Source organism: Oncorhynchus kisutch, unplaced genomic scaffold (assembly GCF_002021735.2).
Source record: "Oncorhynchus kisutch isolate 150728-3 unplaced genomic scaffold, Okis_V2 scaffold3334, whole genome shotgun sequence".
NCBI lineage: Eukaryota > Metazoa > Chordata > Actinopteri > Salmoniformes > Salmonidae > Oncorhynchus > Oncorhynchus kisutch.
In genome coordinates this window covers 31140-56525 of record NW_022265279.1, presented here as the reverse complement: position 1 = coordinate 56525, position 25386 = coordinate 31140, and the positions used below count along the sequence as shown (strand labels likewise).

At 43.1% G+C, this 25386-nt stretch overlaps 1 protein-coding gene across 3 annotated transcripts in view; it reads left to right on the top strand.

The window, feature by feature from the left end:
* Positions 1 to 16534, top strand: part of LOC109881229 (A-kinase anchor protein 13) — a 95202-nt gene extending 78668 nt beyond the window's left edge. For all 3 annotated transcript variants that reach the window (XM_031820399.1, XM_031820398.1, XM_031820397.1), the window contains exons 22-24: positions 333 to 627; positions 7749 to 8043; positions 15325 to 16534. In XM_031820399.1, coding sequence (XP_031676259.1) covers positions 333 to 627; positions 7749 to 7843 — 390 coding nt within the window. In that variant the 3' untranslated portion in view covers positions 7844 to 8043; positions 15325 to 16534. The remainder of the gene's footprint in view (positions 1 to 332; positions 628 to 7748; positions 8044 to 15324) is intronic.
* The last annotated feature ends 8852 nt before the right edge of the window (positions 16535 to 25386 follow it).

Here is a 25386-nt window from a genome sequence, read left to right as displayed (position 1 = left end):
GAGGGCCATCGAGGTATCTGTTTGGGGCTGGGACTATGATCGAAGAGAATTCTCTTGTGAGATAATGTGGTCGGCATGGGCATTTGATTGTTTGGAATTCTAGGTCAGTTGAACAAAATTAATAGAGTTCCTGTATGTTGTTATGATTACACCATGAGTCGTTAATCATGAAGCATACATCCCCGCCCTTCCTCTTCCCAGGGAGATTTCTGCTTCTATCGGCATGATGCATGAAGAAACCCGGTGGCTGTACCGACTCAGACAACATCATTATAATGTTTAATATAATGTAATATCATATTCATAACCGCACCTCCTGTCATCTCCAACAGAGGTGGATACAGAGAACTCCCTCTTCTACCTCAGACGACTCCCCCCACTTCCCCTCCTCTACCTCCCTGGACAAAGATCCAATGGACCCGACTGAGCTCTCCTCCTCTCCCAGGAAAGAATCCCTGACCTCGTCAAAAGGGAAGAGCCTAAGCCCTTTCTCTGAGGCCATGGCCCTAAAGGCCCCTAGTGGAGACAGTCAGAACCAGATACCTAAAAGACTGCTGCAACTGGCTAAAGACAGGAGCAAGAACAAGAAGGACAAGAAGAAGAAGGAACAGGGTACACAGTCACCAGGTATACACTACAGTGTTGAGACAGGGAGGACAGTGACCAGGTATATAACTACACTACAGTGTTGAGACGGGGAGGACAGTCACCAGGTATAACTACACTACAGTGTTGAGACAGGGAGGACAGTCAGTAGGTATAACTACACTACAGTGTTGAGACAGGGAGGACAGTCACCAGGTATAACTACACTACAGTGTTGAGACAGGGAGGACAGTCACCAGGTACACACTACAGTGTTGAGACAGGGAGGACAGTCAGCAGGTATAACTACACTACAGTGTTGAGACAGGGAGGACAGTCACCAGGTATAACTACACTACAGTGTTGAGACAGGGAGGACAGTCAGCAGGTATAACTACACTACCGTGTTGAGACAGGGAGGACAGTCACCAGGTATAACTACACTACAGTGTTGAGACAGGGAGGACAGTCACCAGGTATAACTACACTACAGTGTTGAGACAGGGAGGACAGTCACCAGGTATAACTACACTACAGTGTTGAGACAGGGAGGACAGTCACCAGGTATAACTACACTACAGTGTTGAGACAGGGAGGACAGTCAGCAGGTATAACTACACTCCAGTGTTGAGACAGGGAGGACAGTCACCAGGTACACACTACAGTGTTGAGACAGGGAGGACAGTCAGCAGGTATAATTACACTACAGTGTTGAGACAGGGAGGACAGTCACCAGGTACACACTACAGTGTTGAGACAGGGAGGACAGTCACCAGGTATAACTACACTACAGTGTTGAGACAGGGAGGACAGTCAGCAGGTATAACTACACTACCGTGTTGAGACAGGGAGGACAGTCAGCAGGTATAACTACACTACCGTGTTGAGACAGGGAGGACAGTCACCAGGTATAACTACACTACAGTGTTGAGACAGGGAGGACAGTCACCAGGTATAACTACACTACAGTGTTGAGACAGGGAGGACAGTCACCAGGTATAACTACACTACAGTGTTGAGACAGGGAGGACAGTCACCAGGTATAACTACACTACAGTGTTGAGACAGGGAGGACAGTCAGCAGGTATAACTACACTCCAGTGTTGAGACAGGGAGGACAGTCACCAGGTACACACTACAGTGTTGAGACAGGGAGGACAGTCACCAGGTACACACTACAGTGTTGAGACAGGGAGGACAGTCACCAGGTATAACTACACTACAGTGTTGAGACAGGGAGGACAGTCAGCAGGTATAACTACACTACCGTGTTGAGACAGGGAGGACAGTCAGCAGGTATAACTACACTACCGTGTTGAGACAGGGAGGACAGTCACCAGGTATAACTACACTACAGTGTTGAGACAGGGAGGACAGTCACCAGGTATAACTACACTACTGTGTTGAGACAGGGAGGAGAATTAGAATGTTGCTGTGGCCACAATCCAGTCCAGTTATTGGTTGTTGGGTCTGTGGCCTGGGCTATTCTACTACAGTGTTGAGACCACAAACCAGTCCAGTTATTGGTAGTTGGGTCTGTGGCCTGGGCTATTCTACTCCAGTGTTGAGACCACAATCCAGTCCAGTTATTGGTTGTTGGGTCTGTGGCCTGGGCTATTCTACTACAGTGTTGAGACCACAATCCAGTCCAGTTATTGGTTGTTGGGTCTGTGTCCTGGGCTATTCTACTACAGTGTTGAGACCACAATCCAGTCCAGTTATTGGTTGTTGGGTCTGTGGCCTGGGCTATTCTGCTATAGTGTTGAGACCACAATCCAGTCCAGTTATTGGTTGTTGGGTCTGTGGCCTGGGCTATTCTACTACAGTGTTGAGACCACAATCGGGTCCAGTTATTGGTTGTTGGGTCTGTGTCCTGGGCTATTCTACTACAGTGTTGAGACCACAATCCGGTCCAGTTATTGGTTGTTGGGTCTGTGGCCTGGGCTATTCTACTACAGTGTTGAGACCACAATCCAGTCCAGTTATTGGTTGTTGGGTCTGTGGCCTGGGCTATTCTACTACAGTGTTGAGACCACAATCCAGTCCAGTTATTGGCTGTTGGGTCTGTGTCCTGGGCTATTCTACTACAGTGTTGAGACCACAATCCAGTCCAGTTATTGGCTGTTGGGTCTGTGTCCTGGGCTATTCTACTACAGTGTTGAGACCACAATCTAGTCCAGTTATTGGTTGTTGGGTCTGTGGCCTGGGCTATTCTACTACAGTGTTGTGACCACAATCCAGTCCAGTTATTGGTTGTTGGGTCTGTGGCCTGGGCTATTCTACTACAGTGTTGAGACCACAATCCAGTCCAGTTATTGGTTGTTGGGTCTGTGTCCTGGGCTATTCTACTACAGTGTTGAGACCACAATCCAGTCCAGTTATTGGTTGTTGGGTCTGTGGCCTGGGCTATTCTACTCCAGTGTTGAGACCACAATCCAGTCCAGTTATTGGTTGTTGGGTCTGTGGCCTGGGCTATTCTACTACAGTGTTGAGACCACAATCCAGTCCAGTTATTGGTTGTTGGGTCTGTGGCCTGGGCTATTCTACTACAGTGTTGAGACCACAATCCAGTCCAGTTATTGGTTGTTGGGTCTGTGGCCTGGGCTATTCTACTACAGTGTTGAGACCACAATCCAGTCCAGTTATTGGTTGTTGGGTCTGTGTCCTGGGCTATTCTACTACAGTGTTGAGACCACAATCCAGTCCAGTTATTGGTTGTTGGGTCTGTGGCCTGGGCTATTCTACTACAGTGTTGTGACCACAATCCAGTCCAGTTATTGGTTGTTGGGTCTGTGTCCTGGGCTATTCTACTACAGTGTTGAGACCACAATCCAGTCCAGTTATTGGTTGTTGGGTCTGTGGCCTGGGCTATTCTACTACAGTGTTGAGACCACAATCCAGTCCAGTTATTGGTTGTTGGGTCTGTGGCCTGGGCTATTCTACTACAGTGTTGTGACCACAATCCAGTCCAGTTATTGGTTGTTGGGTCTGTGGCCTGGGCTATTCTACTACAGTGTTGAGACCACAATCCAGTCCAGTTATTGGTTGTTGGGTCTGTGGCCTGGGCTATTCTACTACAGTGTTGAGACCACAATCCAGTCCAGTTATTGGTTGTTGGGTCTGTGGCCTGGGCTATTCTACTACAGTGTTGAGACCACAATCCAGTCCAGTTATTGGTTGTTGGGTCTGTGGCCTGGGCTATTCTACTACAGTGTTGAGACCACAATCCAGTCCAGTTATTGGACCTCGTGTTGCGTTTTGGGTTCGTTGACTACTCATCCGTAGCATGGATAGAAGAGGGTTCCTTTGTCTTCAACCTCGTGTTGCGTTTTGGGTTCGTTGACTACTCATCCGTAGCATGGATAGAAGAGGGTTCCTTTGTCTTCAACCTCGTGTTGCGTTTTGGGTTCGTTGACTACTCATCCGTAGCATGGATAGAAGAGGGTTCCTTTGTCTTCAAACTCGTGTTGCGTTTTGGGTTCGTTGACTACTCATCCGTAGCATGGATAGAAGAGGGTTCCTTTGTCTTCAACCTCGTGTTGCGTTTTGGGTTCGTTGACTACTCAGACATTGGCTGCAGCTCGGGTCACTTAGTCTAACATGTTAATTCTTAACTCACAGGTTTTATACCCTCGGGTCAGAAGTGGACGTAACCGCCTTTTAGGGCAATTCTCTGGGCCAAGATACGAGGCAAGGTCTGGATTTTACTCTGATCCAATTTAGACAATTACACATTTCATCTTTACAAAAACATTCTCTTTGATTTGGACATTTTCCACCCAACGTACAATGTATAAACATACAAGAACAACTCTTCAAGTTACACTGTTTTGGTTATAAAGTCGTCCTTTATTAACTTTTAACAACAAAACAAAAATGACATATATTTTCAAATTCCAACTTTTGTCATTGCCACCATTGTGGCTGACCAAACCATTTTCACAAAGTCCATTTATTGCATGAAAATGTTCTCAGTAGTGAGAGGACGAAGGAATTGTGTCTGCTGCCTTAGATTTACAATGGGAGTGAGGTGTCATAAACCATCTTCACACCCCTTGATCTCTTCTCCTCTGGTGGGGGTGAGGTGTCATAAACCATCTTCACACCTCTTCTCCTCTGGTGGGGGTGAGGTGTCATAAACCATCTTCACACCACTTCTCCTCTGGTGGGGGTGAGGTGTCATAAACCATCTTCACACCTCTTCTCCTCTGGTGGGGGTGAGAGATCTCTCTGTAGGGTTGTGGACCCCGGTAACCTGAGCCGAGCAGGACAGTCATGACACTCTCTATATTATATCTATACTATAATATTTATCATACTTATTATATATTATCTGTACACTATCATTTCTATCATATTTATAATATATCATTTACACTATACTATCTATGTTATATCTATACTACAATATCCATGCCGTAATATCTGTCATATTTATAGTATATTATCTATACTCTATCTATACTACCATATCTATCATATTGACTATATTATCTATACTACAATATCTATATTATCTACACTATCATATATTTCATATTGACAATATATTATCTATACTACACTATCTATATTACAATATATATATATATTATTTTATCTATCATATTTATTTCTACAATATCTACACTATCTCCTAAAATATCTACACTATAATATCTGTCATTTATAATCTATTATATATACTATCTACTATAATATCTGTACTATTATATCTATCAACTTTACTCTATACTATCTACTATAATATCTGTACCATAATATCAATCATATACTGTCTATATTGTGTGTATATATATATATATATATATATATACTATAATATATAATCTATACTATCTACTATAATATCTGTACTATATTATCTATCATATACTGTCTATATATATATATATATATATATATATATACTATAATATATAATCTATACTATCTACTATAATATCTGTACCATAATATCTATCATATACTGTCTATATATATATATATATATATATATACTATAATATATAATCTATACTATCCACTATAATATCTGTACCATAATATCTATCATATACTGTCTATATATATATATATATATATATATATACTATAATATATAATCTATACTATCCACTATAATATCTGTACCATAATATCTATCATATACTGTCTATATTGTATATATATATATATATATACTATAATATATAATCTATACTATCCACTATAATATCTGTACCATAATATCTATCATATACTGTCTATATTGTATATATATATATATATATATACTATAATATATAATCTATACTATCCACTATAATATCTGTACCATAATATCTATCATATACTGTCTATATTGTATATATATATATATATATATATACTATAATATATAATCTATACTATCTACTATAATATCTGTACCATAATATCTATCATATACTGTCTATATATATATATATATATATATATACTATAATATATAATCTATACTATCCACTATAATATCTGTACCATAATATCTATCATATTTATAATATACTATTTGTTCTATACTATAATATCCATGCTATAATATCTATAATTTATAATATATTATCTATACTACAATATCTATATTATTATTATTTCTATGCTATAATATCTATCATATTTATAATATACTATCTATACTATCTTTATTATTTCTGTACTATAATATATATCATATTTATTATATTATCTATACTATAATATACATACTATAATATATATCATATTTATTATATTATCTATACTATAATATACATACTATAATATCTATCATATTTATAATATACTATCTATACTATCTTTATTATTTCTGTACTATAATATATATCATATTTATTATATTATCTATACTATAATATACATACTATAATATGTATCATATTTATTATATTATCTATACTATAATATACATACTATAATATATATCATATTTATAATATATTATCTGTTCTATACTGTCTATCTATACTACAATATCTATATTATTTCTATACTATAATATATATCATATTTATAATATACTATCTATACTATAACATCTATATTATTTCTATACCATAATATGTATCATATGTATAATACATTATCTATACTATAATATCTATCATATTTATAATATATTATCTGTACTATACTATGTATATTATGTCTATACTATAACAATTATATTTATAATATATTATATAACACCTGTACTCTAATATGTATCATATTTATAATATATTATCTATACTATCTATACCTCTCGTGTCTGAGCCGTTGAGTTGCGACTCCATTTTGTCCCTATACCGACATTTCGCTTGTTTAATTATTATATATATTCTTTATTTAACTAAGCAAGTCAGTGAAGAACAAATTCTTATTTTCAATGACAGCCTAGGAACAGTGGGTTAACTGCCTTGTTCAGGGGCAGAATGACAGATATTTACCTTTTCATCTCAGGGATTTGATCTAGCAACCTTTCGGTTACTGGCCCAATGCTCTAACCACTAGGCTACCTGTCGCCCCAAAATTTTGAAGAGTGAATTCCGATTGGTCAGACCAGCATTGAATGGTTCTAGTCACAGGTACATCCTGGTTGAGTGTCTGCCTATAGGACGGTAGGAGAAAGATGGAGTCATGGTCAGATTTGCCGAAGGGAGGGCGGGGGAGGGCCTTGTTTGCCTTGTGGAAGTGTAGCAGTGGTCCAGTGCATGACTCTCGTGCTACAGTCAATATGCTGTCACAAATTTGCTTTGTTAAAATCTACTGCTACAATAAATGCAGCTTCAGGATATATGGTTTTCAGTTTAGTTTCCAGCTATTTTCCTTGAGGGCCATCGAGGTATCTGTTTGGGGCTGGGACTATGATCGAAGAGAATTCTCTTGTGAGATAATGTGGTCGGCATGGGCATTTGATTGTTTGGAATTCTAGGTCAGTTGAACAAAATTAATAGAGTTCCTGTATGTTGTTATGATTACACCATGAGTCGTTAATCATGAAGCATACATCCCCGCCCTTCCTCTTCCCAGGGAGATTTCTGCTTCTATCGGCATGATGCATGAAGAAACCCGGTGGCTGTACCGACTCAGACAACATCATTATAATGTTTAATATAATGTAATATCATATTCATAACCGCACCTCCTGTCATCTCCAACAGAGGTGGATACAGAGAACTCCCTCTTCTACCTCAGACGACTCCCCCCACTTCCCCTCCTCTACCTCCCTGGACAAAGATCCAATGGACCCGACTGAGCTCTCCTCCTCTCCCAGGAAAGAATCCCTGACCTCGTCAAAAGGGAAGAGCCTAAGCCCTTTCTCTGAGGCCATGGCCCTAAAGGCCCCTAGTGGAGACAGTCAGAACCAGATACCTAAAAGACTGCTGCAACTGGCTAAAGACAGGAGCAAGAACAAGAAGGACAAGAAGAAGAAGGAACAGGGTACACAGTCACCAGGTATACACTACAGTGTTGAGACAGGGAGGACAGTGACCAGGTATATAACTACACTACAGTGTTGAGACGGGGAGGACAGTCACCAGGTATAACTACACTACAGTGTTGAGACAGGGAGGACAGTCAGTAGGTATAACTACACTACAGTGTTGAGACAGGGAGGACAGTCACCAGGTATAACTACACTACAGTGTTGAGACAGGGAGGACAGTCACCAGGTACACACTACAGTGTTGAGACAGGGAGGACAGTCAGCAGGTATAACTACACTACAGTGTTGAGACAGGGAGGACAGTCACCAGGTATAACTACACTACAGTGTTGAGACAGGGAGGACAGTCACCAGGTATAACTACACTACAGTGTTGAGACAGGGAGGACAGTCACCAGGTATAACTACACTACAGTGTTGAGACAGGGAGGACAGTCAGCAGGTATAACTACACTACCGTGTTTAGACAGGGAGGACAGTCACCAGGTATAACTACACTACAGTGTTGAGACAGGGAGGACAGTCACCAGGTATAACTACACTACAGTGTTGAGACAGGGAGGACAGTCACCAGGTATAACTACACTACAGTGTTGAGACAGGGAGGACAGTCAGCAGGTATAACTACACTCCAGTGTTGAGACAGGGAGGACAGTCACCAGGTACACACTACAGTGTTGAGACAGGGAGGACAGTCAGCAGGTATAATTACACTACAGTGTTGAGACAGGGAGGACAGTCACCAGGTACACACTACAGTGTTGAGACAGGGAGGACAGTCACCAGGTATAACTACACTACAGTGTTGAGACAGGGAGGACAGTCAGCAGGTATAACTACACTACCGTGTTGAGACAGGGAGGACAGTCAGCAGGTATAACTACACTACCGTGTTGAGACAGGGAGGACAGTCACCAGGTATAACTACACTACAGTGTTGAGACAGGGAGGACAGTCACCAGGTATAACTACACTACAGTGTTGAGACAGGGAGGACAGTCACCAGGTATAACTACACTACAGTGTTGAGACAGGGAGGACAGTCACCAGGTATAACTACACTACAGTGTTGAGACAGGGAGGACAGTCAGCAGGTATAACTACACTCCAGTGTTGAGACAGGGAGGACAGTCACCAGGTACACACTACAGTGTTGAGACAGGGAGGACAGTCACCAGGTACACACTACAGTGTTGAGACAGGGAGGACAGTCACCAGGTATAACTACACTACAGTGTTGAGACAGGGAGGACAGTCAGCAGGTATAACTACACTCCAGTGTTGAGACAGGGAGGACAGTCACCAGGTACACACTACAGTGTTGAGACAGGGAGGACAGTCACCAGGTACACACTACAGTGTTGAGACAGGGAGGACAGTCACCAGGTATAACTACACTACAGTGTTGAGACAGGGAGGACAGTCAGCAGGTATAACTACACTACCGTGTTGAGACAGGGAGGACAGTCAGCAGGTATAACTACACTACCGTGTTGAGACAGGGAGGACAGTCACCAGGTATAACTACACTACAGTGTTGAGACAGGGAGGACAGTCACCAGGTATAACTACACTACTGTGTTGAGACAGGGAGGAGAATCAGAATGTTGTTGTGGCCACAATCCAGTCCAGTTATTGGTTGTTGGGTCTGTGGCCTGGGCTATTCTACTACAGTGTTGAGACCACAAACCAGTCCAGTTATTGGTAGTTGGGTCTGTGGCCTGGGCTATTCTACTCCAGTGTTGAGACCACAATCCAGTCCAGTTATTGGTTGTTGGGTCTGTGGCCTGGGCTATTCTACTACAGTGTTGAGACCACAATCCAGTCCAGTTATTGGTTGTTGGGTCTGTGTCCTGGGCTATTCTACTACAGTGTTGAGACCACAATCCAGTCCAGTTATTGGTTGTTGGGTCTGTGGCCTGGGCTATTCTACTATAGTGTTGAGACCACAATCCAGTCCAGTTATTGGTTGTTGGGTCTGTGGCCTGGGCTATTCTACTACAGTGTTGAGACCACAATCGGGTCCAGTTATTGGTTGTTGGGTCTGTGTCCTGGGCTATTCTACTACAGTGTTGAGACCACAATCCAGTCCAGTTATTGGTTGTTGGGTCTGTGGCCTGGGCTATTCTACTACAGTGTTGAGACCACAATCCAGTCCAGTTATTGGTTGTTGGGTCTGTGGCCTGGGCTATTCTACTACAGTGTTGAGACCACAATCCAGTCCAGTTATTGGCTGTTGGGTCTGTGTCCTGGGCTATTCTACTACAGTGTTGAGACCACAATCCAGTCCAGTTATTGGCTGTTGGGTCTGTGTCCTGGGCTATTCTACTACAGTGTTGAGACCACAATCTAGTCCAGTTATTGGTTGTTGGGTCTGTGGCCTGGGCTATTCTACTACAGTGTTGTGACCACAATCCAGTCCAGTTATTGGTTGTTGGGTCTGTGGCCTGGGCTATTCTACTACAGTGTTGAGACCACAATCCAGTCCAGTTATTGGTTGTTGGGTCTGTGTCCTGGGCTATTCTACTACAGTGTTGAGACCACAATCCAGTCCAGTTATTGGTTGTTGGGTCTGTGGCCTGGGCTATTCTATTCCAGTGTTGAGAACACAATCCAGTCCAGTTATTGGTTGTTGGGTCTGTGGCCTGGGCTATTCTACTACAGTGTTGAGACCACAATCCAGTCCAGTTATTGGTTGTTGGGTCTGTGGCCTGGGCTATTCTACTACAGTGTTGAGACCACAATCCAGTCCAGTTATTGGTTGTTGGGTCTGTGGCCTGGGCTATTCTACTACAGTGTTGAGACCACAATCCAGTCCAGTTATTGGTTGTTGGGTCTGTGTCCTGGGCTATTCTACTACAGTGTTGAGACCACAATCCAGTCCAGTTATTGGTTGTTGGGTCTGTGGCCTGGGCTATTCTACTACAGTGTTGTGACCACAATCCAGTCCAGTTATTGGTTGTTGGGTCTGTGTCCTGGGCTATTCTACTACAGTGTTGAGACCACAATCCAGTCCAGTTATTGGTTGTTGGGTCTGTGGCCTGGGCTATTCTACTACAGTGTTGAGACCACAATCCAGTCCAGTTATTGGTTGTTGGGTCTGTGGCCTGGGCTATTCTACTACAGTGTTGTGACCACAATCCAGTCCAGTTATTGGTTGTTGGGTCTGTGGCCTGGGCTATTCTACTACAGTGTTGAGACCACAATCCAGTCCAGTTATTGGTTGTTGGGTCTGTGGCCTGGGCTATTCTACTACAGTGTTGAGACCACAATCCAGTCCAGTTATTGGTTGTTGGGTCTGTGGCCTGGGCTATTCTACTACAGTGTTGAGACCACAATCCAGTCCAGTTATTGGTTGTTGGGTCTGTGGCCTGGGCTATTCTACTACAGTGTTGAGACCACAATCCAGTCCAGTTATTGGTTGTTGGGTCTGTGGCCTGGGCTATTCTACTACAGTGTTGAGACCACAATCCAGTCCAGTTATTGGTTGTTGGGTCTGTGGCCTGGGCTATTCTACTCCAGTGTTGAGACCACAATCCAGTCCAGTTATTGGTTGTTGGGTCTGTGGCCTGGGCTATTCTACTACAGTGTTGAGACCACAATCCAGTCCAGTTATTTGTTGTTGGGTCTGTGTCCTGGGCTATTCTACTACAGTGTTGAGACCACAATCCAGTCCAGTTATTGGTTGTTGGGTCTGTGGCCTGGGCTATTCTACTACAGTGTTGAGACCACAATCCAGTCCAGTTATTGGTTGTTGGGTCTGTGGCCTGGGCTATTCTACTACAGTGTTGAGACCACAATCCAGTCCAGTTATTGGCTGTTGGGTCTGTGTCCTGGGCTATTCTACTACAGTGTTGAGACCACAATCCAGTCCAGTTATTGGTTGTTGGGTCTGTGGCCTGGGCTATTCTACTACAGTGTTGAGACCACAATCTAGTCCAGTTATTGGTTGTTTGGTCTGTGGCCTGGGCTATTCTACTACAGTGTTGTGACCACAATCCAGTCCAGTTATTGGTTGTTGGGTCTGTGGCCTGGGCTATTCTACTACAGTGTTGAGACCACAATCCAGTCCAGTTATTGGTTGTTGGGTCTGTGTCCTGGGCTATTCTACTACAGTGTTGAGACCACAATCCAGTCCAGTTATTGGTTGTTGGGTCTGTGGCCTGGGCTATTCTACTCCAGTGTTGAGACCACAATCCAGTCCAGTTATTGGTTGTTGGGTCTGTGGCCTGGGCTATTCTACTACAGTGTTGAGACCACAATCCAGTCCAGTTATTGGTTGTTGGGTCTGTGGCCTGGGCTATTCTACTACAGTGTTGAGACCACAATCCAGTCCAGTTATTGGTTGTTGGGTCTGTGGCCTGGGCTATTCTACTACAGTGTTGAGACCACAATCCAGTCCAGTTATTGGTTGTTGGGTCTGTGTCCTGGGCTATTCTACTACAGTGTTGAGACCACAATCCAGTCCAGTTATTGGTTGTTGGGTCTGTGGCCTGGGCTATTCTACTACAGTGTTGTGACCACAATCCAGTCCAGTTATTGGTTGTTGGGTCTGTGTCCTGGGCTATTCTACTACAGTGTTGAGACCACAATCCAGTCCAGTTATTGGTTGTTGGGTCTGTGGCCTGGGCTATTCTACTACAGTGTTGAGACCACAATCCAGTCCAGTTATTGGTTGTTGGGTCTGTGGCCTGGGCTATTCTACTACAGTGTTGTGACCACAATCCAGTCCAGTTATTGGTTGTTGGGTCTGTGGCCTGGGCTATTCTACTACAGTGTTGAGACCACAATCCAGTCCAGTTATTGGTTGTTGGGTCTGTGGCCTGGGCTATTCTACTACAGTGTTGAGACCACAATCCAGTCCAGTTATTGGTTGTTGGGTCTGTGGCCTGGGCTATTCTACTACAGTGTTGAGACCACAATCCAGTCCAGTTATTGGTTGTTGGGTCTGTGGCCTGGGCTATTCTACTACAGTGTTGAGACCACAATCCAGTCCAGTTATTGGTTGTTGGGTCTGTGGCCTGGGCTATTCTACTACAGTGTTGAGACCACAATCCAGTCCAGTTATTGGCTGTTGGGTCTGTGTCCTGGGCTATTCTACTACAGTGTTGAGACCACAATCTAGTCCAGTTATTGGTTGTTTGGTCTGTGGCCTGGGCTATTCTACTACAGTGTTGTGACCACAATCCAGTCCAGTTATTGGTTGTTGGGTCTGTGGCCTGGGCTATTCTACTACAGTGTTGAGACCACAATCCAGTCCAGTTATTGGTTGTTGGGTCTGTGTCCTGGGCTATTCTACTACAGTGTTGAGACCACAATCCAGTCCAGTTATTGGTTGTTGGGTCTGTGGCCTGGGCTATTCTACTCCAGTGTTGAGACCACAATCCAGTCCAGTTATTGGTTGTTGGGTCTGTGGCCTGGGCTATTCTACTACAGTGTTGAGACCACAATCCAGTCCAGTTATTGGTTGTTGGGTCTGTGGCCTGGGCTATTCTACTACAGTGTTGAGACCACAATCCAGTCCAGTTATTGGTTGTTGGGTCTGTGGCCTGGGCTATTCTACTACAGTGTTGAGACCACAATCCAGTCCAGTTATTGGTTGTTGGGTCTGTGTCCTGGGCTATTCTACTACAGTGTTGAGACCACAATCCAGTCCAGTTATTGGTTGTTGGGTCTGTGGCCTGGGCTATTCTACTACAGTGTTGTGACCACAATCCAGTCCAGTTATTGGTTGTTGGGTCTGTGTCCTGGGCTATTCTACTACAGTGTTGAGACCACAATCCAGTCCAGTTATTGGTTGTTGGGTCTGTGGCCTGGGCTATTCTACTACAGTGTTGAGACCACAATCCAGTCCAGTTATTGGTTGTTGGGTCTGTGGCCTGGGCTATTCTACTACAGTGTTGTGACCACAATCCAGTCCAGTTATTGGTTGTTGGGTCTGTGGCCTGGGCTATTCTACTACAGTGTTGAGACCACAATCCAGTCCAGTTATTGGTTGTTGGGTCTGTGGCCTGGGCTATTCTCCTACAGTGTTGAGACCACAATCCAGTCCAGTTATTGGTTGTTGGGTCTGTGGCCTGGGCTATTCTACTACAGTGTTGAGACCACAATCCAGTCCAGTTATTGGTTGTTGGGTCTGTGGCCTGGGCTATTCTACTACAGTGTTGAGACCACAATCCAGTCCAGTTATTGGTTGTTGGGTCTGTGGCCTGGGCTATTCTACTACAGTGTTGAGACCACAATCCAGTCCAGTTATTGGTTGTTGGGTCTGTGGCCTGGGCTATTCTACTACAGTGTTGAGACCACAATCCAGTCCAGTTATTGGTTGTTGGGTCTGTGGCCTGGGCTATTCTACTACAGTGTTGAGACCACAATCCAGTCCAGTTATTGGTTGTTGGGTCTGTGGCCTGGGCTATTCTACTCCAGTGTTGAGACCACAATCCAGTCCAGTTATTGGTTGTTGGGTCTGTGGCCTGGGCTATTCTACTACAGTGTTGAGACCACAATCCAGTCCAGTTATTGGTTGTTGGGTCTGTGGCCTGGGCTATTCTACTACAGTGTTGTGGCCACAATCCAGTCATTGTTATTGGTTGTTGGGTCTGTGTCCTGGGCTATTCTACTACAGTGTTGAGACCACAATCGGGTCCAGTTATTGGTTGTTGGGTCTGTGGCCTGGGCTATTCTACTACAGTGCCATATCTTTATGTGCTGGGATCTGAGGGTTTTCCAAATGAATTACAAATTTAAAAACATAGTTGTCTTTATTGCTTATGTCTTCACAGCAAGAGTTAATGCTTGGTGTGATCACCTTCTGCAACAATTAGAATACGATACCTCCATCTGTGTGTTACTCTTAGGGCGACATTTAAACATTGCTTTTGTCATTATTACTCAAGTTTAGTACATTTATTTGAGAGTCATTGATGGACAGAAATATTCAGACCTTGTCTCTAATTTTCATGCAAATTTAAAGCAGGACTGAGACTGGACCCATCAGGAACACTCAACAACTCTATTCCAGAGTTAGGTTTCAGAAGACTGCTCCCTTCATATTTTTCTGATCCTAACAAACTCCCCAGTCCTTTCCGATGACAAGCATGCCCATAACATGGTGCTGCTACCACAATACTTGATATGGTTGTTGGGTCTGTGATTCAATATAATCAAATGTTTTAATCACATTATTATTTAGAATGTTGTTGAGCAGCAAAATGTGGGTAGACTTTCACTAGGCAGTGTAAATACAACCGTGGTTTGATTGTAGTCTGTTTATCTGTTTGTCTCCGTAGATACCCAGCACCTAGAGCCTCCTCTAGATGGAGAGATCTACTTCTGCTGAGGAGACCCCTCTTCATCTCCTCCGATGTCAATGCAACATCCATCTCACCAACTGAATGGAAGGCCAAGTTGCCAAAGTGCCCCCATTGTCAAACCCTCTATAAGTCCTCACAAACACTCCCAACTGACACACAATAGGAAGTGGAAGGTCTCTCATCATGTGAGTCATAAGCTCCAGCTGCAATGTTCTGTCTCAGTGCTCACTACAGATTGGCTCCTGACTGTCACCTGCTAAAAAAATATAAGGAAACTGTTTCTATGTTAGATACTGTAGGTTAAAGATTGTCTATAACAATAAGGAAACTGTTTCTATGTTAGATACTGTAGGTTAAAGACTGTCTATAACAATAAGGAAACTGTTTCTATGTTAGATACTGTAGGTTAAAGATTGTCTATAACAATAAGGACACTGCTTCTATGCTAGATACTGTAGGTTAAAGATTGTCTATAACAATAAGGACACTGCTTCTATGCTAGATACTGTAGGTTAAAGACTGTCTACAACAATAAGGAAACTGTTTCTATGTTAGATACTGTGCTCCTGATGTGCTTGACATGTTGCAATAATCTCAATGCATTTTACATGTGATGCTATGATTTACATGTGATGCTATGATTTACATGTGATGCTATGATTTACATGTGATGCTATGATTTACATGTGATGCTATGATTTACATGTGATGCTATGATTTACATGTGATCCAAGATCGATAATCAATATGTTGTTTATACAGATCAGTCTACACAATATTGATACTATATAGTCCCATAAGAATTGGAGAAAACTCAAAGACTGATGTCAGTTGATCGTTGTTGTGGTTCAATGTTTAAGAGCCACTTGTTACAAATACCTGAAGAACCAGAGAACACATATGGAATCATGTTGTAACCAAAAATACATTAAACAAATCAAAATATATTTTAGATTTCAGATTCTTAAAAGTAGCCACCTGTTGCCTTGATGACAGCTTTGCACACTCTTGGCCTTCTCTCAACCAGCTTCATGAGGTAATCACCTGGATTTAAAAAAAATGAATAGGTATGCCTTGATTAAAGAATGGTATACAGAATATAGCCCTATTTGGTAAATGACCAAGTCCATATTATGGAAAGATCAGCTCAAATTAGCAAAGAGAAACGACAGCCCATCATTACTTTACGACATGAAGGTCAGTCCGTACGGAAAATGTCAAGAACTTTGAAAGTGCAGTCGCAAAAACCATCAAGTGCTCTGATGAAACTGCCTCATGAGGACCGCTACAAGAAAGGAAGACCCAGAGTTTCCTCTGCTGCAGAGGATAAGTACATTAGAGTTCGCTGTACCTCAGATTGCAGCCTAAATAAATGCTTCAGAGTTCAAGTAAGAGACACATCTCAACATCAACTGTTCAGAGGAGACTGTTTGAATCAGGCCTTTGTGGTCAAATTGATGCAAAGAAACCACTACTAAAGGACACCAATAGGAAGAAGAGACTTGCTTGGGCCAAGAAACACGAGCAATGGACATTAGACCGGTGGAAATCTGTCCTTTGGTCTGATGAGTCCAAATTTGAAATGTTTGGTTCCAACCACCATGTCTTTGTGAGATGCAGAGTAGGTGAATGGATGATCTCCACATGTGTGGTTCCCACCTTGAAGCATGGAGGAGGTTGTGTGATGGTGCTTTGTTGGTGACACTGTCTGTGATTTATTTAGAATTCAAGGCACACTTAACCAGCATGGCTACCACAGCATTCTGCAGCGATACGCCATCCCATCTGGTTTGCACTTAGTGGGACTATCATTTGTCTATCAACAGGACAATGACCCAAAACACACCTCCAGGCTGTGTAAGGGATATTTGACCAAGAAGGAGAGTGATGGAGTGCTACATCAGATGACCTGGCATCCACAATCATCTGACCTCAACCCAATTGAGATGGTTTGGGATGAGTTGGGCCGCAGAGTGATGGAAAAGCAGCCAACAAGTGCTCAGCATATGTGGGAACTCCTTCAAGACTGTTGGAAAAGCATTCCAGGTGAAGCTGGTTGAGAGAATGCCAAGAGTATGCAAAGCGGCCATCAAGGCAAAGGGTGGCTACTTTGAAGAATCTCAAATCTCAACTATATTTGTTCTTTGTTTAAAACTTCTTAGGGCTGAAATCCCGTTAACGGGATCGATTTGACAACAGCCAGTGAAAGTGCAGGACGCCAAATTCAAACAACAGAAATCTCATAATTAAAATTCCTCAAACATACAAGTATTAAACACCATTTTAAAGGTAATCGTGTTGTTAATCCCGCCACAGTGTCTGATTTCAAATAGGCTTTACAGTGAAAGCTCCACAAACGATTATGTTAGGTCAGAGCCAAGCAACAGAAAAACACAGCCATCTTTCCAGGCAAAGAGAGGAGTCACAAAAATCTGAAATAGAGATAGAATTAATCACTAACCTTTGATGATCTTCATCAGATGACACTCATAGGACTTCATGTTAGACAATACATTTATGTTTTGTTCGATAAAGTTCATTTTATATAAAGAAATCTCAGTATACATTGGCGCGTTATGTTCAGTAGTTCCAAAAACATCCGGTGATATTGCAGAGAACAACGTCAATTTACAGAAATACTCATTTTAAATGTTGATGAAAATACAAGTGCTTTACAGCGAAAGCACCACAAACTATTATGTTAGGAGAATCTATTATGTTAGGAGAATCTATTATGTTGAAGAATCTAAAATATGAAATATATTTTGATTTGTTTAACACTTTTTTGGTTACTACGTGAGTCCATATGTGTTATTTCCTAGTTTTTATGTCTTCACTATTATTCTACAATGTAGAAAATAGTAAAAACTAAAAACCCTTGAATGAGTAGGTGTGTCCAAACTTTTGACTGGTACTGTATATAAATCCCCAACGTAACAACAGGTCCAATCATGACGTCCGTCAGAATGGGGAATGCAAACAATTGTGCTAATGAATGCTAAAATTCATCATTTTCACCTGACAGTATATTTGACTTGTTAACCTTTCTTAGGGCTGCTCTGTCTGTCTGTCTGTCGATTTTATTTCATATGTGGGTTCATTGTCCCCAAGATGAGTATGGAGTATGAAATAATACAACATAATGAGTAGTCAGGAGTTAGTTCCTTATTAAATGAAATAAATAATTTAATAGAAACACAATGTGGACCCCTCAATGGGCTCTGGTCTAAAGTAGTGCACTATATAGGGAATAGGGTGCCATAGGGCTCTGGTCTAAAGTAGTGCACTATGTAGGGAATAGGGTTCCATATGGCTCTGGTCTAAAGTAGTGCACTATGTAGGGAATAGGGTGCCATAGGGCTCTGGTCTAAAGTAGTGCACTATATAGGGAATAGGGTACCATTTGGGACCCTTGTTTAGCCTTCAATATAAAGATGAAGTGTACAAAATACAACCTAACATCTTGTCAGGATGATCCATAGGTGGTTTTCGACCTCTGTCTTCGGGTTGAAAAGTTCCTGTAACTTTAATACACTGGTCAGGGTTTACTGTTGAATATTCCCAGAATATTGAGGGACGCAGGAATCAGCGATCCTCAGATTTATGGAAAACCAGGGATTCAGTAATCCTCAGATCTCTGGAAAACAAGGGAATCAGCAATCCTCAGATCTCTGGAAAACCAGGGAATCAGCAATCCTCAGATTTATGGAAAAACAGGGATTCAGTAATCCTCAGATCTCTGGAAAACAAGGGAATCAGCAATCCTCAGATCTCTGGAAAACCAGGGAATCAGCAATCCTCAGATTTATGGAAAAACAGGGAATCAGCGATCCTCAGATTTATGGAAAAACAGGGAATCAGCAATCCTCAGATCTCTGGAAAACCAGGGAATCAGCAATCCTCAGATCTCTGGAAAACCAGGGAATCAGCGATCCTCAGATTTATGGAAAAACAGGGAATCAGCGATCCTCAGATTTATGGAAAACCAGGAAACAGCAATCCTCAGATCTCTGGAAAACCAGGGAATCAGCAATTCTCAGATTTCTGGAAAACCAGGGAATCAGCAATCCTCAGATTTATGGAAAAACAGGGAATCAGCGATCCTCAGATTTATGGAAAAACAGGGAATCAGCAATCCTCAGATCTCTGGAAAACCAGGGAATCAGCAATCCTCAGATCTCTGGAAAACCAGGGAATCAGCGATCCTCAGATTTATGGAAAAACAGGGAATCAGCGATCCTCAGATCTCTGGAAAACCAGGGAATCAGCAATTCTCAGATTTCTGGAAAACCAGGGAATCAGCAATCCTCAGATTTCTGGAAAACCAGGGAATCAGCGATCCTCAGATTTATGGAAAAACAGGGAATCAGCGATCCTCAGATTTATGGAAAACCAGGGAATCAGCAATCCTCAGATCTCTGGAAAACCAGGGAATCAGCAATTCTCAGATTTCTGGAAAACCAGGGAATCAGCAATCCTCAGATTTCTGGAAAACCAGGGAATCAGCGATCCTCAGATTTATGGAAAAACAGGGAATCAGCGATCCTCAGATTTATGGAAAACCAGGGAATCAGCAATCCTCAGATCTCTGGAAAACCAGGGAATCAGCAATCCTCAGATTTCTGGAAAACCAGGGAATCAGCGATCCTCAGATTTCTGGAAAACCAGGGAATCAGCAATCCTCAGATTTATGGAAAACCAGGGAATCAGCAATCCTCAGATTTATGGAAAACCAGGGAATCAGCAATCCTCAGATTTATGGAAAACCAGGGAATCAGCAATCCTCAGATTTATGGAAAACCAGGGAATCAGCAATCCTCAGATTTATGGAAAACCAGGGAATCCGCAATCCTCAGATTTCTGGAAAACCAGGGAATCAGCGATCCTCAGATTTATGGAAAACCAGGGAATCAGCGATCCTCAGATTTCTGGAAAACCAGGGAATCAGCAATCCTCAGATCTCTGGAAAAACAGGGAATCAGCCATCCTCAGATTTATGGAAAACCAGGGAATCAGCGATCCTCAGATTTCTGGAAAACCAGGGAATCAGCAATCCTCAGATCTCTGGAAAAACAGGGAATCAGCCATCCTCAGATTTATGGAAAACCAGGGAATCAGCGATCCTCAGATTTCTGGAAAACCAGGGAATCAGCGATCCTCAGATTTCTGGAAAACCAGGGAATCAGCGATCCTCAGATTTATGGAAAACCAGGGAATCAGCGATCCTCAGATTTCTGGAAAAACAGGGAATCAGCGATCCTCAGATTTATGGAAAACCAGGGAATCAGCGATCCTCAGATTTATGGAAAACCAGGGAATCAGCGATCCTCAGATCTCTGGAAAACCAGGGAATCAGCGATCCTCAGATTTATGGAAAACCAGGGAATCAGCGATCCTCAGATTTCTGGAAAACCAGGGAATCAGCAATCCTCAGATTTATGGAAAACCAGGGAATCAGCGATCCTCAGATCTCTGGAAAACCAGGGAATCAGCAATCCTCAGATCTCTGGAAAACCAGGGAATCAGCAATCCTCAGATTTCTGGAAAACCAGGGAATCAGCAATCCTCAGATTTCTGGAAAACCAGGGAATCAGCAATCCTCAGATTTATGGAAAACCAGGGAATCAGCGATCCTCAGATTTATGGAAAACCAGGGAATCAGCGATCCTCAGATTTATGGAAAACCAGGGAATCAGCGATCCTCAGATTTATGGAAAACCAGGGAATCAGCGATCCTCAGATTTATGGAAAACCAGGGAATCAGCGATCCTCAGATCTCTGGAAAACCAGGGAATTCTTTTAAAAGTTACTGGAATTCTGCAACCCTGCTCTGTTTGGAAATTAAGGTAAAGAAATGTTCTCTTTCTGAATAATGTCAAATAATAAAACTATGAATAAACAAATATGTCAAATAAAAAGACTGATGTAAAAGTCTGAATCATTAGTTTTAGTGTTGATCTGTGATTTATGTCAGCGTTTTATGATGAGACGTTATCTCTGATTCCCAGCTGTTTGGTGGAATGTCACGTAAAGTCATATTTCCCTCATAATAAAGAACTCTTATGGAAGTTAATCTGATTAAAATGTCTACTCAGTTACTTCTTCTACTGTTAGTTAGTGGGGATGGCAACGCTACCAATATAGTAGACAATGGCCCCGTTCCAGCCTGTTGTTAGTTAGTGGGGATGGCAACGCTACCAATATAGTAGACAATGGCCCCGTTCCAGCCTGTTGTTAGTTAGTGGGGATGGCAACGCTACCAATATAGTAGACAATGGCCCCATTCCAGCCTGTTGTTAGTTAGTGGGGATGGTGATACTACCAATATAGTAGATAATGGCCCTGTTCCAGCCTGTTGTTAGTTAGTGGGGACGGTGATACTACCAATATAGTAGACAATGGCCCCATTCCAGCCTGTTGTTAGTTAGTGGGGATGGTGATACTACCAGTATAGTAGACAATGGCCCTGTTCCAGTCTGTTGTTAGTTAGTGGGGATGGTAATACTACCAATATAGTAGACAATGGCCCTGTTCCAGTCTGTTGTTAGTTAGTGGGGATGGTGATACTACCAATATAGTAGATAATGGCCCCATTCCAGCCTGTTGTTAGTTAGTGGGGATGGTGATACTACCAGTATAGTAGACAATGGCCCCATTCCAGCCTGTTGTTAGTTAGTGGGGATGGTGATACTACCAATATAGTAGACAATGGCCCCATTCCAGCCTGTTGTTAGTTAGTGGGGATGGTAATACTACCAATATAGTAGACAATGGCCCTGTTCCAGCCTGTTGTTAGTTAGTGGGGATGGTGATACTACCAATATAGTAGACAATGGCCCCGTTCCAGCCTGTTGTTAGTTAGTGGGGGATGGTGATACTACCAATATAGTAGACAATGGCCCCGTTCCAGCCTGTTGTTAGTTAGTGGGGGATGGTGATACTACCAATATAGTAGACAATGGCCCTGTTCCAGCCTGTTGTTAGTTAGTGGGGATGGTAATACTACCAATATAGTAGACAATGGCCCTGTTCCAGTCTGTTGTTAGTTAGTGGTGATGGTGATACTACCAATATAGTAGACAATGGCCCTGTTCCAGCCTGTTGTTAGTTAGTGGGGATGGTGATACTACCAATATAGTAGACAATGGCCCCGTTCCAGCCTGTTGTTAGTTAGTGGGGATGGTGATACTACCAATATAGTAGACAATGGCCCTGTTCCAGCCTGTTGTTAGTTAGTTGCACTGGTTGAACCCTACAGGAAGAGGGAGGGGACTGGTTGAACCCTACAGGAGGAAGGAGGGGACTGGTTGAACCCTACAGGAAGAATGAGGGGACTGGTTGCACCCTACAGGAAGAGGGAGGGGACTGGTTGAACCTTACAGGAAGAGGGAGGGGACTGGTTGCATCCTACAGGAAGAGGGAGGGGACTGGTTGCACCCTACAGGAAGTGGGAGGGGACTGGTTGAACCCTACAGGAAGAGGGAGGGGACTGGTTGAACCCTACAGGAGGAGGGAGGGGACTGGTTGAACCCTACAGGAAGAGGGAGGGGACTGGTTGAACCCTACAGGAAGAGGGAGGGGACTGGTTGCACCCTACAGGAAGAGGGAGGGGACTGGTTGCACCCTACAGGAAAAGGGAGGGGACTGGTTGCACCCTACAGGAAGAGGGAGGGGACTGGTTGCACCCTACAGGAAGAGGGAGGGGACTGGTTGCACCCTACAGGAAGAAGGAGGGGACTGGTTGCACCCTACAGGAAGAGGGAGGGGACTGGTTGAACATGTAAATAGCTACAATTGTCTAGGAATACTTTCGGTTACAAACATGTTTTCTTGACAGTGAAACAGCACCGTTTCCACCATAATGCATGAACATGACAGCACATTATTCAGTGTGTCTGGTGACAGGCAGAGGGGGTTGTGGGACATCTTAACACATTATTCAGTGTGTGTCTGTGTGTGGTGACAGGCAGAGGGGGTTGTGGGACATCTTAACACATTATTCAGTGTGTGTGGTGACAGGCAGAGGGGGTTGTGGGACATCTTAACACATTATTCAGTGTGTGTGGTGACAGGCAGAGGGGGTTGTGGGACATCTTAACACATTATTCAGTGTGTGTCTGTGTCTGGTGACAGGCAGAGGGGGTTGTGGGACATCTTAACACATTATTCAGTGTGTGTGGTGACAGGCAGAGGGGGTTGTGGGACATCTTAACACATTATTCAGTGTGTGTGGTGACAGGCAGAGGGGGTTGTGGGACATCTTAACACATTATTCAGTGTGTGTGTGGTGACAGGCAGAGGGGGTTGTGGGACATCTTAACACATTATTCAGTGTGTGGTGACAGGCAGAGGGGGTTGTGGGACATCTTAACACATTATTCAGTGTGTGTCTGTGTGTGGTGACAGGCAGAGGGGGTTGTGGGACATCTTAACACATTATTCAGTGTGTGTCTGTGTGTGGTGGCAGGCAGAGGGGATTGTGGGACATCTTAACACATTATTCAGTGTGTGTCTGTGTGTTTGGTGACAGGCAGAGGGGGTTGTGGGACATCTTAACACATTATTCAGTGTGTGTCTGTGTGTGTGGTGACAGGCAGAGGGGATTGTGGGACATCTTAACACATTACTCAGTGTGTGTGGTGACAGGCAGAGGGGGTTGTGGGACATCTTAACACATTATTCAGTGTGTGTGTGGTGACAGGCAGAGGGGGTTGTGGGACATCTTAACACATTATTCAGTGTGTGGTGACAGGCAGAGGGGGTTGTGGGACATCTTAACACATTATTCAGTGTGTGTGGTGACAGGCAGAGGGGGTTGTGGGACATCTTAACACATTATTCAGTGTGTGTGTGGTGACAGGCAGAGGGGGTTGTGGGACATCTTAACACATTATTCAGTGTGTGGTGACAGGCAGAGGGGGTTGTGGGACATCTTAACACATTATTCAGTGTGTGTTTGGTGACAGGCAGAGGGGGTTGTGGGACATCTTAACACATTATTCAGTGTGTGTGGTGACAGGCAGAGGGGGTTGTGGGACATCTTAACACATTATTCAGTGTGTGTCTGGTGACAGGCAGAGGGGGTTGTTCTGTACATAAAAAGCTAATTAACTGGAAAGTTATATGATTTTTTCACCTCCTGAAGAAATATAATTTGGAGCACAGGAGGCTGGTGGCACCTTAATTGGGGAGGACAAGCTCATGGTAATGGCTGGAGAGGACTAGGGTGGAGTGGTATTAAATACATCACAACACAGAGTTTCTATGTGTTTGATTCCATTCCATTTGCTCTGTTCCAGCCATTATTGTGAGCCGTCCTCCCATCCGCCAGCCTCCACTGATTTGGAGAAATCTCTCTTTTGGTGCAGTCAATGAACTTAACCCTCCCTATATGTGAGTCCCGAAGACAATAACCGATCACCTCTGTGATCGTAACTTTGATTAAAAACAGAAGTCAGAGATGATGTAGTTAGTCCATTTATAGCCATCGTGTTGGAAAAGTAACTTAAAGAATCCAAGGAAAGATAAGTTAACATACAGACATGTACATTATGTACATTCACTTCAATTCAAATAGAATTGTACTTTGTTGGCTGTTGATTGGTGAGTTTCTCCCTTCCTCCAGTTCATTGGACAGAAATGAGGGAGCCTCATTAGCATGACAACTCTGACGCAGCCAATTGGAGAGCAGTAAGGCTTTCATCATCAAGTCCCTGCCAATAGTTTGACAGTACCAGTTACTCCCCAAAAAAAGGGGTGTGTCATTCGCGACAGACATGGCAGACTGACATCTCCAAATGAAACGTAAATATATTAAAGATATGTAATATGATATGATACCTTAAAGACATGATCACCGTACCTTAAAGACATGATCACCGTACCTTAAAGACATGATCGCCTTAAAGACATGATCACCGTACCTTAAAGACATGATCACCGTACCTTAAAGACATGATCACCGTACCTTAAAGACATGATCACCGTACCTTAAAGACATGATCACCGTACCTTAAAGACATGATCACCGTACCTTAA